We start from the raw sequence: 18,922 nt of genomic DNA, 5'->3' as shown, positions 1-18,922 counted from the left end.
TTAATAGCGCTATATAAATGAATAAATTATTATTATTATTTTAAAATGCACCGCTGGTCAGATTACATGAAGTAAAAAAGCGCAGTGTCTAGGACATTTCTATAAATCCCATCCACTTTACTGAAACTGTAAGGTGCAACAATAATATACCGCATCAAAAACTTACTAAAAACTCAGTGGGCGCCCCGCCATAATGCCTGGATTCACCAGGACTGCCGTTTTGCATGCCAATTAATTAAAAAGCTTTATTAAAAATTCGCGAATTAATTACAGATTTTGATGGGATTGCATTTTGGGGAATTTTGTGGCCATTTACCCCAAATACCAATGTTGTGTTCACTTAGTTATCAGTTTTGCCTTCTGACTTGGCCTCCATCATGTTGGAGACAGCATTGTTCATCATCACATTGCTCCTGGATCTTTGGCAGAAGTTGCTCTTGGAGGATGTGTAGATCACATTCCTTTTTCATGGCTATGTTAATGGGGGCAAAATTGTGAGTCACTAACTCCATGGATAAAAACCCCCATACATGAATGGTCTCAGGATGCATTAGTGTTGGCAGGACTCATGGCAGCGCTTATTCTCCAGACAATCATTGCTCCAGCTCTACCAAACAGTCTGAAGGGGGCTTCATCAGAGAAAAAAAAAATGTACCCCAGTAAAATATGAATTTTTCGATCCACAGCCAGGAAACCCTAGATTTCATTCCCATAGGAGAACCTGTGATTAATCCTCAAAACTTGGGTGGACAAAGAAAACACCGAGATAAACTCCGAGCACTGGTCAGACAAGGATGGCCGGTCATCAGTTAGGATTTAGCCCAGAAGCTGATAGCCAGCTGCCAGGGCGAAGTGCAGAAGTCTGGACAAATAAGGGTCAACAATGTATATATTGAGTCTCTGTATAAACGTGATGTGTAAAAACTTATGAAATGCTGGTAATTGTCTTCAGTAACCGTAGAAATTAATGACTAAAAGATGCAAAAAATACTGAAGCAGGAAACAATTAGTCACAAAATTTTTGGCCACGACTGTAGACTAGAATTGTTAAACTGATGAGCATGGCTCTGACATTGTCTTTTGCTTTGTGACTGATCTTTCCTAACACAACGCTGTTTTAGGTCTGTTTCACACGTCAGTTGAAAACACAGACATATTTCACTGACGTGTTAAAAACCCCTATGTCCCTCCGTGTGCCGGCAGACGTGGGTTTTCCATGTGTGATCCGTGATCAGTGATAGCACATGGAGATAAACTCACCTGTTCGTGCTTCTGCTGTCCATGGTGCTGAAGTCTCCCGGATGCTGTGTCCGGTCGCTGTGCCTCTCACCACTGCAGCTACTTCCGGGTCGGCTGTGCGGTGCATAAATGCATATGCATGAGAATAATAAGCCAGCCTGGAAGCAGCAGAGAGCAGCGGCTGGAGACAGCGCCACTGGAGATAGGTGAGTTTAAAAAGCTTTTTATTTTTAATGTACATGTTTTTTCTGGTACCTTTTTCACGAATCACAGCATAGTGTGGTTCGTGGGACATCAGTGATGCAGGAATAAAACAGATATGCGTGTACGCCGCACAGAGACACGGTCAGTGAGAAATCATTGATTTTAATATGTCTGTGTATGTTCGTGATTCTGGTACATTTAAAAACCGCAACATACGTACCAGAATCCCTGACGTCTGAAGGAGGCCTTAAACTGCAACCACCTACTATTAAAGGGAATCTGTCAGCAGGTTTTTGTTACCTCTACTGAAAGCAGCACAATGTAGGCAAAGAGACCCTGAATCAAACAATTTATCACTTAGATTACTTGTTGCAGTCGTTCTGACATTATCCAAGATATACATTTTTGCACATAGAAGAGCCCACACAGCTGCCCTCACCCACACCAGGCTCTCAGTGTACATTTCCATAGACAGAAGCTGCCAATCACAGAGAGGGGTGGAGTCAGAGTACAGCTCATGCACTAATGATAAAGGTACTGAAGCTAAATTAATATTACAGGTAAACAAAAACACACTTTGAGATAAGAGACCGCTGGCTGTAAACTGAATCTTAACTCATGCTGTATTCAGATTCCAGAGCAAAAAAACCTCCTGACAGAGTCCCTTTAATTATAGGCAATACAGTATGACTTGTACATGACCTGGAGTAATGATTAATCCAAGCACCAAAGATATTGACAGTGGAAACTGCAGCTGTCTCTTATGTTATCTTTGTGCCTATCTTTCTTCTGTGGCGAGTGGTAGCACAATCATACTTGGCATAGGCTAGTTTCACACTACGTCTTTTTAACATCCGCTGAAAACGTTTTTTTAGCGGAAGTACGGATCCTGCTTTTACAGCAAATAACGTATGCAATCGCATATATCCTGCACTGGATGTTAGGGGCGGGCAAAGGAGTCATGTGATCGGGAGTGAGGGGAGCTAGACTGGGAGGAGGCTTCTGACAGCTGCAGACGCTGGTAACCAAGGTAAACATCGGCCTTGGATACCCGATATTTACCTTGGTTACGAGTGTCTACAGCTGCTAGGAGCCTGGCTGCGTGCACAAAGGAGAGAGAGAGAGAGAGAGAGAGAGAGAGAGAGAGAGAGAGAGAGAGAGAGAGAGAGAGAGAGAGAGAGAGAGAGACCGACCAACCATGTCCCTGTACCGGGCATGCTCAGTACAGAATCAGGATCCTGTTATAACGCAACTGAACGAATTTTGGTAGGCAGGATCCAGCACTCATTGACATGCATTGCAGCTCGCGGCGCAATGTCAAGGATCCTGTGACATACGTTAATTTGACAAAGCCAAAAAACGCTACATGTTGCGTTTTTGAAACATGTTAAATTAACGCAAAATGACGGATCCTGCGTCTAACGGACGCAAACGAATGCAAACGGAAGTGGACGTGAGTCCATTGAAAATGCATTAAACACAAAACGGATTTGCACAGGATCCGTACTTCCGTTAAAAAAACGTTTTCAACGGATGTTAAAAAGACGTACTGTGAAACCAGCCTTAACTATGCTGCTGGGTTTCTAATACACGTGTTTCCTGCTCATGACAAATAGCCTGGTTGTTTGCAAGATAGAGACTACCCAGAATGCACTCCGATGATTTGCACAACTCTTGGCACCCACATTGTCACATGACCTCTCTTATACTTTGATCTAAGTGTAAAGTTCTGTGAGATTTGCTTTCTAGATGTCCCTTGTGCGAGGTGAGAGCATAATATCAGTGTTCTGTAGGTTTTCTCTTTTATTGCTCATGTTGTCCTCTCTGTCTTGTCATTCTGTTGCATTATCTGCTGCATATCATGTGCTAGAATACTTCAGATACTGTATATCCTGTGTCCTCCTCCAGTCGCTGCTCATCCTGTGCTGATATTCTCCAGTCACTGCTCATCCTGCGCTGATATTCTCCAGTCGCTGCTCATCCTGCACTGATATTCTCCAGTCACTGCTCAGCCTGCACTGATATTCTCCAGTCCCTACTCATCCTGCGCTGATATTCTCCAATCGCTGCTCATCCTGCGCTGATATTCTCCAGTCGCTGCTCATCCTGCGCTGATATTCTCCAATCGCTGCTCATCCTGCGCTGATATTCTCCAGTCGCTGCTCATCCTGCACTGATATTCTCCAGTCGCTGCTCATGCTGCCCTGATATTCTCCAGTCGCTGCTCATCCTGCACTGATATTCTCCAGTCGCTGCTCATGCTGCCCTGATATTCTCCAGTCGCTGCTCATCCAGCACTGATATTCTCCAGTCGCTGCTCATGCTGCCCTGATATTCTCCAGTCGCTGCTCATCCTGCGCTGATATTCTCCAGTCGCTGCTCATCCTGCGCTGATATTCTCCAGTCGCTGCTCATCCTGCGCTGATATTCTCCAGTCCCTGCTCTGATATTCTCCAGTCCCTGCTCATCCTGCACTGATATTCTCCAGTCGCTGCTCATCCTGCGCTGATATTCTCCAGTCCCTGCTCATCCTACGCTGATATTCTCTAGTCTCTGCTCATCCTGCACTTATATTCTCCAGTCGCTGCTCATCCTGCGCTGATATTCTACAGTCGCTGCTCATCCTGCGCTGATATTCTACAGTCGCTGCTCATCCTGCACTGATATTCTCCAGTCGCTGCTCATCCTGCACTGATATTCTCCAGTCACTGCTCAGTCTGCACTGATATTCTCCAGTCGCTGCTCATCCTGCGCTGGTATTCTCTAGTCCCTGCTCATCCTGCACTGATATTCTCCAGTCGCTGCTCATCCTGCGCTGATATTCTCCAGTCGCTGCTCATCCTGCGCTGGTATTCTCTAGTCCCTGCTCATCCTGCACTGATATTCTCCAGTCGCTGCTCATCCTGCGCTGATATTCTCCAGTCGCTGCTCATCCTGCGCTGATATTCTCTAGTCCCTGCTCATCCTGCACTGATATTCTCCAGTCGCTGCTCATCCTGCGCTGATATTCTCCAGTCGCTGCTCTTCCTGCGCTGATATTCTCCAGTCGCTGGTCATCCTGCACTGATATTCTCCAGTCCCTGCTCTGATATTCTCCAGTCCCTGCTCATCCTGCACTGATATTCTCCAGTCGCTGCTCATCCTGCGCTGATATTCTCCAGTCCCTGCTCATCCTACGCTGATATTCTCTAGTCTCTGCTCATCCTGCACTTATATTCTCCAGTCGCTGCTCATCCTGCACTGATATTCTACAGTCGCTGCTCATGCTGCCCTGATATTCTCTAGTCCCTGTTCATCCTGTGCTGATATTCTCCAGTCCCTACTCATCCTGCGCTGATATTCTCCAGTCCCTGCTCATCCTGCACTGATATTCTCCAGTCCCTGCTCATCCTGCACTGATATTCTACAGTCGCTGCTCATGCTGCCCTGATATTCTCTAGTCCCTGTTCATCCTGTGCTGATATTCTCCAGTCCCTACTCATCCTGCAATGATATTCTCCAGTCCCTGCTCATCCTGCACTGATATTCTACAGTCGCTGCTCATCCTGCACTGATATTCTCCAGTCCCTGCTCATCCTGCACTGATATTCTCCAGTCCCTGCTCATCCTGCACTGATATTCTCCACTCCCTGCTCATCCTGCACTGATATTCTACAGTCGCTGCTCATGCTGCCCTGATATTCTCCAGTCCCTGCTCATCCTGTGCTGATATTCTACAGTCGCTGCTCATGCTGCCCTGATATTCTCCTGTCCCTGCTCATCCTGCGCTGATATTCTCCAGTCCCTGCTCATCCTGCACTGATATTCTCCAGTCCCTGCTCATCCTGCACTGATATTCTACAGTCGCTGCTCATGCTGCCCTGATATTCTCTAGTCCCTGTTCATCCTGTGCTGATATTCTCCAGTCCCTACTCATCCTGCAATGATATTCTCCAGTCCCTGCTCATCCTGCACTGATATTCTACAGTCGCTGCTCATCCTGCACTGATATTCTCCAGTCCCTGCTCATCCTGCACTGATATTCTCCAGTCCCTGCTCATCCTGCACTGATATTCTCCACTCCCTGCTCATCCTGCACTGATATTCTACAGTCGCTGCTCATGCTGCCCTGATATTCTCCACTCCCTGCTCATCCTGCACTGATATTCTACAGTCGCTGCTCATGCTGCCCTGATATTCTCCAGTCCCTGCTCATCCTGCGCTGATATTCTCCAGTCCCTGCTCATCCTGCACTGATATTCTCCAGTCCCTGCTCATCCTGCACTGATATTCTACAGTCGCTGCTCATGCTGCCCTGATATTCTCTAGTCCCTGTTCATCCTGTGCTGATATTCTCCAGTCCCTACTCATCCTGCAATGATATTCTCCAGTCCCTGCTCATCCTGCACTGATATTCTACAGTCGCTGCTCATCCTGCACTGATATTCTCCAGTCCCTGCTCATCCTGCACTGATATTCTCCAGTCCCTGCTCATCCTGTGCTGATATTCTACAGTCCCTGCTCATCCTGCGCTGATATTCTCCAGTCACTGCTCAGCCTGCACTGATATTCTCCAGTTGCTGCTGTTTCTGCTCCGATATTTTCCAGTCACTGCTCAGCCTGCACTGATATTCTCCAGTTGCTGCTGTTTCTGCACTGATATTCTCCAGTCGCTGCTCATCCTGCGCTGATATTCTCCAATCGCTGCTCATCCTGCGCTGGTATTCTCTAGTCCCTGCTCATCCTGCACTGATATTCTCCACTCCCTGCTCATCCTGCACTGATATTCTACAGTCGCTGCTCATGCTACCCTGATATTCTCCAGTCCCTGCTCATCCTGTGCTGATATTCTACAGTCCCTGCTCATCCTGCACTGATATTCTCCAGTCCCTGCTCATCCTGTGCTGATATTCTACAGTCCCTGCTCATCCTGCGCTGATATTCTCCAGTCACTGCTCAGCCTGCACTGATATTCTCCAGTTGCTGCTGTTTCTGCTCCGATATTCTCCAGTCACTGCTCAGCCTGCACTGATATTCTCCAGTTGCTGCTGTTTCTGCACTGATATTCTCCAGTCGCTGCTCATCCTGCGCTGATATTCTCCAATCGCTGCTCATCCTGCGCTGATATTCTCCAGTCGCTGCTCATCCTGCACTGATATTCTCCAGTTGCTGCTGTTTCTGCTCTGATATTCTCCAGTCGCTGCTCATCCTGCACTGATATTCTCCAGTTGCTGCTGTTTCTGCTCTGATATTCTCCAGTCACTGCTCAGCCTGCACTGATATTCTCCAGTCCCTGTGTCGCGGGTGGAGGAGGGGACGCCGCGCTTCTCCCACTGCTCGGGTCCGGCTGCCGCGGCCTGCTGCTGCTCGGTGGCTCGAGCGATGGGCCGGATCCCGGGGACTCTAGCGGCGCTCCTCGCCCGTGAGTGAAAAGGGATGTTTGGGTGTGGGGATTGTTTATTGTCCGTGACGCCACCCACGGTTGTGGTCATTGAGTGAACACCACCGCTGCTCTGGCTGGGAAGCCCGGGAGTGATGGTGTGGAGCAGCCAGTTGTTGTGTTGCCCCTCCGTGGGTAGGGGTTGGTGATCCCGGGGCCCAGTGATAGGGTTGGGATGCTGGACAGGCGGGTATGGGGCCTGTGGAGGTGCAGGGGCACGGGGACAGCGCTGTGCCGCACGGCACGGAGGTACTCACTCAGCCAGTAAAGACGACACAGTTCTCGGTAAACAAACGGCTGGTTGGACGGGTCCCTCGGATGGTTCACGGTGCTGCGGTTCCCTGTAGTTAGCGGTGACGGTCTCTTCCCTGCACCTATGTAGTCCTTTTTGGTAGCGATGGGTTCCCACCGGTTACCCACTCCTCGGCTTCAAGCTGGGCCGAAGGAGCTCCACTCTTGCCCGCAGGCGCTGGCCCTGGGAAACTGGTGCCCTGGCGGTGGCGGTGTCTCCCCTTCACGGTCGGGCTGTTGCCTTCAATCGGGACTTGGTTGTTAGGAGACAGACGTCCCCTTCACTGACGGATTTGGCAAATTATGGCGACTCCTAGCCTTGCCAGGATCTGAAAGGCCCCTGCCCTGGTGCTGACTGTTCTTCGTATACTGCTCCAGTAGCGTCGGGTCACCACCCGTCCACGGTCCTTCCAGCAACCTCCAAACAGTCCCCCTGCAGACTATCACCGCCGTCTGCTGACCTTGCTGTCACAGTCCGGGGCACACACCCGGACTAACTTCAGGCTTTCTTAACTGTCACTACTCCTACTTTCCTCCTTTACCACTTCACCAGCTTCACTTCACGTCCTTTCACTTTCCACTCTCAAGCTAATCTTAGCTGTTTACTCCTTCACCTCCTAAACTGGACTGCCTGGTTTTCCCGCCTCCAGGGCTGTGAACTCCTCGGTGGGTGGAGCCAACCGCCTGGCCCACCCCCTGGTGTGGACACCAGCCCCTGGAGGAGGGCAACAAGGATTTTTGGTTAGCCTTGGTGTACCTGCAGGGAATGTGGGGTGCATGTGATGTAGTGACCTGTGACCCCTGGCTTGCCCAGGGCGTCACATTTGCTCATCCTGCACTGATATTCTCCAGTCACTGCTCAGCCTGCACTGATATTCTCCAGTTGCTGCTGTTTCTGCTCTGATATTCTCCAGTCGCTGCTCATCCTGCGCTGATATTCTCCAGTCGCTGCTCATCCTGCGCTGATATTTTCCAGTCGGTGCTCATCCTGCGCTGATATTCTCCAGTCGCTGCTCATCCTGCGCTGATATTCTCCAATCGCTGCTCATCCTGCGCTGATATTCTCCAGTCGCTGCTCATCCTGCGCTGATATTCTCCAGTCGCTGCTCATCCTGCGCTGATATTCTCCAGTCGCTGCTCATCCTGCGCTGATATTCTCCAGTCGCTGCTCATCCTGCGCTGATATTCTCCAGTCGCTGCTCATCCTGCGCTGATATTCTCCAGTCGCTGCTCATCCTGCGCTGATATTCTCCAGTCGCTGCTCATCCTGCACTGATATTCTCCATTCTCTATCACTGTTGAGGGGTCGTCCATGTATAATTTGTAGTATCGTCTACCTATTAATGCTCTGTATTTTTTACATAGGACACATCACCGCAGTCTAAAGGCGACTACAATATGGAGGTTTGTGACTTTTTTGTTCCAAGAATTATCAATTTCTGCCCTACGTTGCTTCATTACTCCGGTAACGTCCTGTTCTTATCTAGATCAGTAAGAAGCTCCTAAACTCCGTCCCTGGTTGTGTAGATGACGCCCTTCACGGCCTGGCATCCTGCGCTCCGGGGCTGCGGGTACTTCAGGGGCACCGCGTTGTGTTACGTGCTGATCTTGAGCGTGTTAAGGGACGTGTTGCTCTGCTGTCTGGAGGCGGCTCAGGACATGAACCTGCACATGCAGGTAAGTGCTGTACTATAGTAGATGTTGTGTATGAGGACTACTTCTTCTCTGCTTTATAATATGCAGACCACTCTTCCCCCTCAATAAAGGGAATCTGTCACCAGGTTTTTACTCCCCATCTGAGAGCAGTATAATGTAGAGACAGAGACCCTGATTCCAGCAATGTGTTACTTACTGAGCTGCTTAGTGTAGTTTTGAAAACAATCACTGTTTTATCAGCCATGTAGTCCTCTTTTTTATGAGTTGTGTATAAACCCACCCCCAGCACACTGTACAAGTCAACAAATCTGAAAATCGGTGGTGTGGTTGGGATTATACACAGCTCAGCATTCAAAGAACTGCTAGATCTGCAGCAGAGAAAACAGTGAATTTATCAAAATGACAGCACACAGCTCAGTAAGTGACACATCACTGGAATCAGGGTCTCTGTCTCTGCATTATGCTACTCTCAGGTGGCGGAGCAAAAACCATCCAAGATGGTAAATACAGTTTACTATACTCCAATTATCTGCATCATCAAGACATTTCAGTTTCTCTTATCGGCTGTGGTACAGGGGTTATTAGTGGTGTCGCCAAAACTGTCAGTCTACAGGTTATGGCTTACAGGAGTTTTCCTATCTTATGATCTTGATGACATATCAATATCTGGTATCTAAAAGGTAAAGTTTCTCCATGTGGAGAGTGACATGACTGCCATGTCAGTGTAAGGAGACTTATAGGCCATGCAGTGCTTTAAATAAGCAAATTGTCTCTTCAGTGAGGAAGATAACTTGAATTCTAGTGCCAGCTATTGCAAGTAGCAATCCGAAAAAGTCCATATCGACCTTTTAAAGGGGTTGTCCACTACTTTTACATTGATGGGTTATTCTTCGGATAGGTTATCAATGTCTGATCAGCCTGCTGATTAGCTGTTCTCGGTCCCGGCAGCAGGTGGCCGGAAATACTCAGAGCCTCCTACTGATCTGAATGGAAGGCGGATGTGCAGTACCCGGCCACAGCCACTGTCAGAAGATGGAGCATTTCCAGTGCCTGCTGCCGGTGGCGGCAGCGAGAACAGCTGATCGGCAGGGTGCGGGGTATCGGATCGCGGACAATCAGACATTGATGGCCTAAGAGTAGTGGACAACACCTTTAACAAGCCTTGCCATATGACTAGGCTAGTTAAAGGCTTGACTTTTAGTATTGCTTTTTCCAATAGGTGTCACTACAGTTCAAATTCTCTTCTTCTCTGAAGAGGCAATTTGCCTATCAATATCAGATCATTTGGGGTCCTACCCTGCACCCCACCGATTAGTGAGCCGAGCTCAGACAGCACAGACCCTCCATTCACTGTTTACAAGCTGTGCTCAGGTTATCATTCACTTCAGTAGGAGCGGAGCTGCAGAATGTGAGAACAGCTGGGCTGACAATGGCGTATCAGTGTGGATCCCGGGCGTTACACGCCTACCGATCTGTTATTGATGACTTATCTTAAGGAAAGCTTATTAATATAATTCCAATGTACACATTGTCCTCTGTGCAGGGTACGTTGGTCAGGGCATGCTCGCTGGGGTCATTGCTGGTCCTGTTTTCACATCCCCACCAGTCGGAAGCATCGTAGCCGCTATCAGAACAGTGGCACAAGCCGGAGCAGGTACAGTCATGTCATTGTCTTATTTGTACTTGAGATTCTTTTTTTTTTTTTCTTCAATGCATCAACTTATCACAATTTAAAAAATCTGATATATTATTACTTATTTTTTTATAATACAGTATAACCCTAATTCACTCGCTGACAAGGAATACTAGTTATTGCTGCTTTTCAACTTCTATCAAAGGGAATCTCTCAGCAGGTTTTTGCTATGTAATCTGAGAGCAGCACAATCTAATATATAAAGCGGAGTGTATGTATGTATCTTGTGTGTATGTATGTCCGCTAAAGGAATCCGCACCGTCACATTTACAATTACTAAATTTTGCACAGACGCCTCATGTGACTCAGGGAACGTCATAGACTATGTTTTGACAAGAAAATGTAACCCTGCGCTTTACAGTTAATCGCCAAAAAACCTGCCTCCAGTAAACTGAATGGAGCTGCGAGCTACAGGCTATCAATAAGAGCTATGATTGGTTGCTATAGGAACAAGGGACATTCTTAGTATAAGAAGCTTATGTGTGAGGTAATATGATGTCGGTGGAGAGACAGACCCAGACAGACAGACCCAGACAGACAGACAGACAGTGACAGACAGACAGGCACAGACAGAGAAAGAGGCACACAGGGAAAGAGACAGAGAGAAACCGAGACAGACAGAGACAGATAGGAAAAAAAAGCCAGACAGACAGAAAGAGACAGACAGAAAGACACACGGGGAAAGAGACAGACAGAGGCAGACAAGGAAAGAGACAGACAGAGACAGACCGGGGAAAGAGACAGACGGGGAAAGAGACAGAAAGAGAGAGACAGATACAGAGAGAGAGACAGACAGACACAGAGAGACAGTGATCGAGAGAGACAGAGATACTGATACAGAGACAGACAGATAGACACAGACAGACACACAGCGACAGACAGGGAAAGAGACAGACAGAGACTGGGAGAGAGACAGTTACTATCCCGGGCAACGCCTGTGTACTACAGCTAGTATACATATATATTTACTATTCGCCGCTGCTGAGCCACACCAACACATGTTTCGGCCATAGCCTTCCTCAGGGGAGGTGTGATGAAGGCTATGGCCGAAACACGTGATGGTGTGGCTCAGCAGTGGTGAATAATGTTCTTTCACACATGGGAATGGCAACAGGTATGTACCCCTAATTTGGGAATTTCTAACCTTGCTATGCCTGTCTGTTGTACCATGCACTTATATGTAAGCAGTCTTTTCTATATGCCTTGCACCATTCTAGGCTTTGGCTTTATGTCTCTTGTTATATTTGGGTGATTTTTTGGCATACTGATGTAATATTGCACCATTTGGGAATATAATTTTGTATACCTACTTAGGGACAAATGCTCATTAGGTGTTCTATTGAATTTTGATATACATCTATTCCTATAGTCTATATTGTTAATGCTTACCCTTAACTGCTGGGCCTTGTGGTGCTTTTTACACTTTTATCATTACTTCTTTCCTTGCATTTTTAAAATATTTTAAATAATAAAATATTTTTGATTAATAAATACTGTTATTGTAATACAATTGTTGTTCTTTTTGGCTATTTTCTTTTTTTGGTTTGAAATGTGTGAACAATAATTGAGAGAAAGAGGCCTTTTTGTATACATAGAAAGTCCATGATCTTTGAGTTCAGCTCCTGAAAAATGGGAACAAAAGCAAAAGTGTTGCATTTATATTTTTGTTCAGTGTAGCAGAGAAAGGGAGCTTCCTCTGTCACCCTAGTGGAGGTTTGGGATGCCACCAAAAATGCATTATTATTTCAAAAAATAGCAACATACTTAGCATCACCACAAACATGACAACACAGACTATAAAACTAACACATTATTTATCCGACATAAATACCATAAAAAAGTGAATAAACCATGATATAATTGCTGGTTTTCATTCCTTCTGCTTTACAAGAAATAGAATAGAAAGTGATCAAAAAGTCATATACGTCAATAAAGCCCTTATATTGTGCAAACGTAAGAAATGTAGTATCTACTGTAAATGGTAGTGAACGACGGAAGAAGTTCAGACGTCTTTATTTCTACACGGTGAACTCTGTAGACAAAGAAAACAAAAATTTGAAATTCAAAATATTTTTTTCCATTCACCTCCCCTCCAAAACTTAACACTTTTGCCATGAAAATTGCAAGTTGTGCCACAAAAAAACAAGCCACCTATACAGAAAGACTGAAAAATGTAGGACTCTTGGAACGCGGACATGAAAAGGCAAAAAATGCTTGGCGCCTCAAGACCCATAATAGCTGCAAAGGGTTTCAAGTCACGTTCCAAACAATTTCTCCTTCGCCTTCTCCCCTCACAGCCGGAGTTCTGTTACTGGTGAAGAATTACACAGGTGACCGCCTGAATTTTGGTTTGGCTCTTGAACGCGCGAGGAGGGATGGGGTGGATGTGGAAATGGCGGTGATTGGTGATGATTGCGCCTTTGTCTCACCTCGCAAGGCTGGACGCCGAGGGCTGTGCGGCATCATACTGATTCATAAGGTGAAAGGCACATTTTTTCTATTATAGATGAGAAATGTTATGTATACACGACTTACAGTGTCAGATGACGGGATCCTGTCCTTTTGGATAGTATACATTTAACAACACATAGAGAAACAGCGATCCCAGGCAATGGGGAAAGCTGGAAGAGTTCTTCATGGACGCACCCATCAATTCTACCAGATTTCACCATTGCCTGTGAAAAGTGTTTATTCATTTTGTGCTGTATCTAAACTGGTACAAAACTTTGCTCACTTTCTTTTTTTCCCCCTTTTTTCTTTTTTTACGCCTTGTAGATCGCTGGAGCTCTGGCAGAAGAAGGAAAAAGTTTGCAAGAAATTTCTTCATTTGTAAAAACTGCGGCTGCAGGAATTGGTATAAACAAGTTGCACTATTTTGCTTCCATAATATTGAATATATGGAAGTTGAGGTTTCATGTTTGTGCATTTCTTCACTTACCCTCTCCCTGGCTTATTGATCATGCTATTACATCTATGTGCCACTAGATGGGGCCATTGCAGCTCTCTGATTGTGAGACCAGGGCTGATGTCTCCCCTATGGCTACCTACATTCACTGGGGGCCACTGTCCGTGTCCTCTACTGCAATAATGCATGAGCAAAAGTGCTGGTAACGTTTAGCAATACTAGTACAGAGGTCACTGTGCTTAGTATACATATCGGCATGCAGATTAGTACTTATGCCTTCCCATGTCATAAGCACATATGTGTCACAGCGTGCGAGGGGATAACAGGGGACTGCGGCTCTTAGATTGGCCCTCAAGATAGGGTCCCTAGCTCTCCCTACTCCCACAGATACGTCTATGGCTGGTTTCAGACATCCATGTTTTATGTACGTGTGACATCTGTTTTTAACACGGATGTCACACGTACCCATGTTATTCTCTGATGTGCCTCACACGTCCGTGTTTGCACACGGACCGTGTGACCTTTCATGACCCCGCACGCACACAGGCAGGCATCTCCGGTAGCACGGATGTCACACGGATCGCACACTGATGTGATACGTGTGACATCAGTGTAAAACATACCGGAGAAAACACGGGTCTTTTTAATAAAAAGATTTTCTATATTTACCTCTCTCCAGCGATGCTGTCTCTGGCTCTGCTGCCTCCCGCTCCTGACCTCCGCTCATTATACTCACTGAATATTCAGTGCCCTGTGGAGCAGCGCTGGGGACTTCAGTGTCGGGGACCGCATCGCTGGGTGAGTGTACAGCAGAGTATGTGTGTGTGTGTCTGTGTGTGTATACACATGCATTTGCGCTATATGTGTATGTGCTGGGTGTATCCATGTGTGTCTGCTATGTGTGTATACATATGTGTGTATATGTGCTCAGTGTATACTTGTGTGTCTGTGTGTGTATACACATGCATTTGCGCTATGTGTGTATGTGCTCGGTGTATCCATGTGTGTCTGCTATGTGTGTATACATGTGTGTATATGTGCTCAGTGTGTGTGTGTGTGTGCGTGTGTCTGTGTGTGTGTGGTGAGAACCTAGAAGCCGGAACATCGCGGGGACAGCGTCGGGGCCTCATCACAGTTCCCAGTGAACTCTGATGAACCCATGAAGCTGTAGCGCGAGTGTTTCGGGGGTCATCAGGATGTCAGAGTTCATTGGGAACTTCGATGACCTCCTAGATGTCACTGTGCTGAAGAATACTTGCCTGTCCTTGGCGGTGCTGTCCCCCGATGCTGTCCCCGCGATGCTCCGGCTTCCAGGTCTTGAGTGCGGGGAATAATCCATGAATATAATGAGCGGCGGTCAGGAGCGGGAGGCAGCAGAGCTGGAGAAAGCAGGTAAATATGAAAAATCTTTTTATTTCACAGACCCGTGTTTTCTCCGGTACCTGTCACATGCATGCAAACACGGATGACACACGTATGACCATAACCATGCATGTGACTGGTACCTGATTAAACACGGACGTCTGAAACCAGCCTAATGGTGACTGTGTCTGGGCTGCCTTGCTTGTCCTGCTCCTGGCCAGCCTTGATCTAACACTCCCTGTCCTCCACCTCAGGGGAGGACCGGGACAGGAGTGGTTGAACCCACAGATTTCAACAAACAGAGAAACCAAAACTCGATCACACAGCTAGCACACATGGAGATATAAGACAATACGTGATCAGGAGGAAATGAAGAGCAGGGAGAAAATAACCAGACGAGAAGATTTTCTTAGCACACAGTAAATCACCAGCAACAGGAACAAAACAGCTTATGGACCGGATTAGTGAAAGCTATAGTCGGCATGGGAAGACAGATTCTTCCATTTAAAAAGACAGGGAGTGACTGTGATAGGTCTCCGTCAACATGTGATCCAAAAGGTAATCAGCAGACTAGTTGAGATTAACTCCTGCAAGCCTGATCATTAATGAGCATACAACTGGGCGATGCCTGAGCTTGTCTGTGTAACGCATAAGCACCATAGAAATCATAGTGTCTGTAGTCTGAGCAGCGTCTGATGCTGCCATGACACTGGCCGAGTTTAAAGCCAAACACTGTGTGACAGTATGTGTGCAGAGAAGCTTCCTGTCCATTCAGTGATGACTACTCAAGTGCGGACTTATGTCTTGCCTCTGTAGGTACGCTGGGAGTCAGCCTCTCACCATGCAGCGTGCCCGGCTCAGGACCAACATTTACACTTGGCTCTGATGAGCTGGAACTGGGACTAGGTATGAAGACTGGAGTTCAGGACTGAAAATGTCTGTATATGTGTGTGTATAGGGGCATATCAGGGATTATCACTGGGTAACTATTAATGGTTTGTGTTTGCTCAGGTATACACGGAGAAGCCGGGGTGCAGCGATACAAGGTATTCTGCTGACAGATCGGCATCTTTCAGGTTGTCTCCTTTATGGTGGTTGTCACAACCCTGGTGAGATAGGGCCCCATAGCATAGATCAAAATAAGTCTCATCATTATGATCTATAGTCTCGCCCCCCAGGACAAAAGGATCCGTTGTTTTTACCCCTTCCACATTAATTCCATAACCCTTGGATCAATTCTTCACCCCTATTGCTTGTTTAAAGGGTTGTCCAGGTTAAGGCAAACATGGCTGCTCTGATACATGTGCAGCGCCACAATGTGGTGTTATAGCTCAGCCTCATTCATTTCAAGACCAATAAAAAGATGAAAACAGGGCGTCCTGTAGTGTAGAGGTTTCCAGTGCTAGACACTGATGCTGGGGGTAGTAGTCCTAAGTTAGTATGCTCACCTTAAAGGGAATCTGTCACCAGGTTTTCGCCCTGTAATCTGAGAGCAGCATAATGTAGAGCCAGAGACACTGATTGCATTGATGTGTCACTTAATGGGCGGCTCAGTGAAGTTTTGATAAAATCTCTTATTTATACAGCAGTAGATTATCATTTTTCTATTGATTTCTACATAGTGGAAAGTTATGGCACTGTGTCCGTGTTATTTTATGGGTTTTAAGCCTTTTCTGTAAACCTCTATATCATTTTAAAGTCACAGCCCTCATAGGTTCTGTATCCAGGAGCATACATACAATAGAGGCTCCTATGGGACCCAGGAGCGTACATACCATAGAGGCTCCTATGGGACCCAGGAGCATACATACCATAGAGGCTCCTATGGGACCCAGGAGCATACATACCATAGAGACTGCTATGGGGCCCAGGAGCATATACATACCATAGAGGCTCCTATGGGGCCCAGGAGCGTACATACCATAGAGGCTCCTATGGGACCCAGGAGCGTACATACCATAGAGGCTCCTATGGGGCCCAGGAGCGTACATACCATAGGGGCTGCTATGGGACCCAGGAGCGTACATACCATAGGGGCTGCTATGGAGCCCCAGAAGATGGGTTATATCTGGTGGATGACATGTCTTTTCCTATTGATTGACAATAACGTGTGCCTCCCCTATAACTGTAATGGCTAACTAGCTGGCTCGGAGACATTTCTTAATTGTCAACATCTCTACATTTTAATACATCAGATGATGTCTTGTGATGAAGTTGTGAAGATCATGATTGATCATATGACCGATCCAGCCAGCAAGTCAAGAGTGGATGTGCAGTCAGGTGAGACGACCAAACAGACTTTATCTAGAGCTTTAAAGTATAACGAGTCTATATGGAAGGCCTGTCAGTGAGGTCCACTGATCACAGATGGGCTGGAGCAGATCACTCTAAAGGGTACTTTACACGCTGCGATATCGGTACCGATATCGCTAGCGAGCGTACCCGCCCCGTCGGTTGTGCGACACTGGCAAATCGCTGCCCGTGGTGCACAACATCGCTTACACCCGTCACACTACTTACCTGCCTAGCGACGTTGCTGTGACCGGCGAACCGCCTCCTTTCTAAGGCGGGGGTTCGTACCGGCGTCATAGCGACATCACTAAGTGGCCGCCCAATAGCAGAGGGGGGGCGGAGATGAGCAGGCCAAACATCCCGCCCCCCCTCTTCCTTCCTCATTGCTGGCAGGACGCAGGAAAGGTGAGTTTGCTCGTTCCTGCGGTGTCACACATAGCGATGTGTGCTGCTGCAGGAACGACAAACAACCTCGCTACTCACCTGTCAACGATTTTTGGTGTTGGAGCGACCTCTCCATTACCAACGATTTTTACCTCTTTTGCGATCGTTTTAGGTCGCTCAGAGGCGTTACACACTGCGATGTCGCTAACGACGCCGGATGTGCGTCACAAACACCGTGACCCCGACGATATATTGTAAGCGATGTCGCAGCGTGTAAAGCACCCTTTATGCTGCTTACACACATCAGTTTTATGCCATAAGGCACAATCCGTCAGAAACCTGAAAAAACAGATCCAGCGTCTGTTGCCGCCAGATCCGTTTTTCCCCACATAGACTTCTATTAGCGCCGGATTGTGCCGGATGGCCTTGCGTTCCATCCGTCTTTTGCCGGATCCAGCAAAATTTGCTTGTCTGGCAGCTGGATGGAACGCTGAGGGGAACGTTTTTTATCACCGGCGAAAAAACGCATCGCGGTGGGTCCGGCGCTGTACGCCGTGTTTTATAAGGGAAGCCTATGGACGCCGGTTCTTTGAACTGAGCATGCTCAGTAACACAACGGATCCATCAAAAAACTGAATGAACTGATGGTAAAAAAATGATGCAACTGATCCGTTTTTTTTGCCAGATCCGTCGCATTCGTTTTTTTGCCGGATCGTGCCTGATGACAAAAAACTGACGTGTGAAAGCAGCCTTTGGCTGTGTGCGCACGTTGCATTTTTTAATGCGTTTACGCAGCGTTTTTTCCTTCAAAGTTTATGAGAATTTAGCAAAATCCATGCACATGTTGCATTTTAAAACGCAGCGTTTTGGATGCCAAATTTTTTACAAAATCGATGCGTTCTAAAAAGCAACAAGTCACTTATTTTGTGCACTTTGGATGCTGCTCCCACTCTGTCTATGGGAGAGGCTGCATCCCGAGCACATGAAATCGGCATCTATTCTGCAGACACTGCATACATTACGCGGTGTTTCTGCAGCGATTTGAAGTACACATGCACTGCCAAATCGCTGCAGAATTTTTCAGCATGGACACGACCCAGCGTAGTTAGCCTTATACCAGACACATCCGTTCATCCGTAATGCTGGACCTGATTTAACAAAGAAGGGGGTCTCCTTACTTGCCGTATTCCCTTTTATTCTGCAAGTCACTGGTGATCTCTATTCTGAGATTTACCACTGTAAGATTATTAGAAATTATATTCTATTTCCTATTCTTAGGAATACACTTTTCATAATTGTGCAGTGTAAACAGGCTGACAATCACTCAATAAAAGAGCAAAACAGTCATTTATTGGGTGAAATAATTTTTAAGCTTCTTAAAAGTCATTGTTCTCGGCAGCACATCCTGTGTAAACTGTGCATGTGCTGCCGAGGACAATGACGGTCTACACACACAGCTCAGATATACATGGAGAAG

General features: G+C 46.9%; 1 protein-coding gene across 3 annotated transcripts in view; it reads left to right on the top strand.

Annotated features, from left to right (window-relative positions):
* The window catches only part of TKFC (triokinase and FMN cyclase), a 742,129-nt gene that overhangs the window by 703,272 nt on the left and 19,935 nt on the right, over nt 1-18,922 (top strand). For 2 of the 3 annotated variants that reach the window (XM_075325274.1, XM_075325273.1), the window contains exons 2-9: nt 8,519-8,557; nt 8,641-8,830; nt 10,353-10,463; nt 12,800-12,981; nt 13,278-13,356; nt 15,586-15,675; nt 15,781-15,815; nt 16,965-17,049. In XM_075325274.1, the coding sequence (XP_075181389.1) occupies nt 8,552-8,557; nt 8,641-8,830; nt 10,353-10,463; nt 12,800-12,981; nt 13,278-13,356; nt 15,586-15,675; nt 15,781-15,815; nt 16,965-17,049 (778 nt within the window). In that variant the 5' untranslated portion in view covers nt 8,519-8,551. Of the gene's footprint in view, nt 1-3,187; nt 3,209-8,518; nt 8,558-8,640; nt 8,831-10,352; nt 10,464-12,799; nt 12,982-13,277; nt 13,357-15,585; nt 15,676-15,780; nt 15,816-16,964; nt 17,050-18,922 lie in introns of those variants that run through there. The other variant, XM_075325275.1, reaches the window with a different exon arrangement.

The sequence above is a fragment of the Anomaloglossus baeobatrachus genome, chromosome 10 (assembly GCF_048569485.1).
Source record: "Anomaloglossus baeobatrachus isolate aAnoBae1 chromosome 10, aAnoBae1.hap1, whole genome shotgun sequence".
NCBI lineage: Eukaryota > Metazoa > Chordata > Amphibia > Anura > Aromobatidae > Anomaloglossus > Anomaloglossus baeobatrachus.
This window is presented reverse-complemented; position numbering and strand designations above follow the sequence as displayed.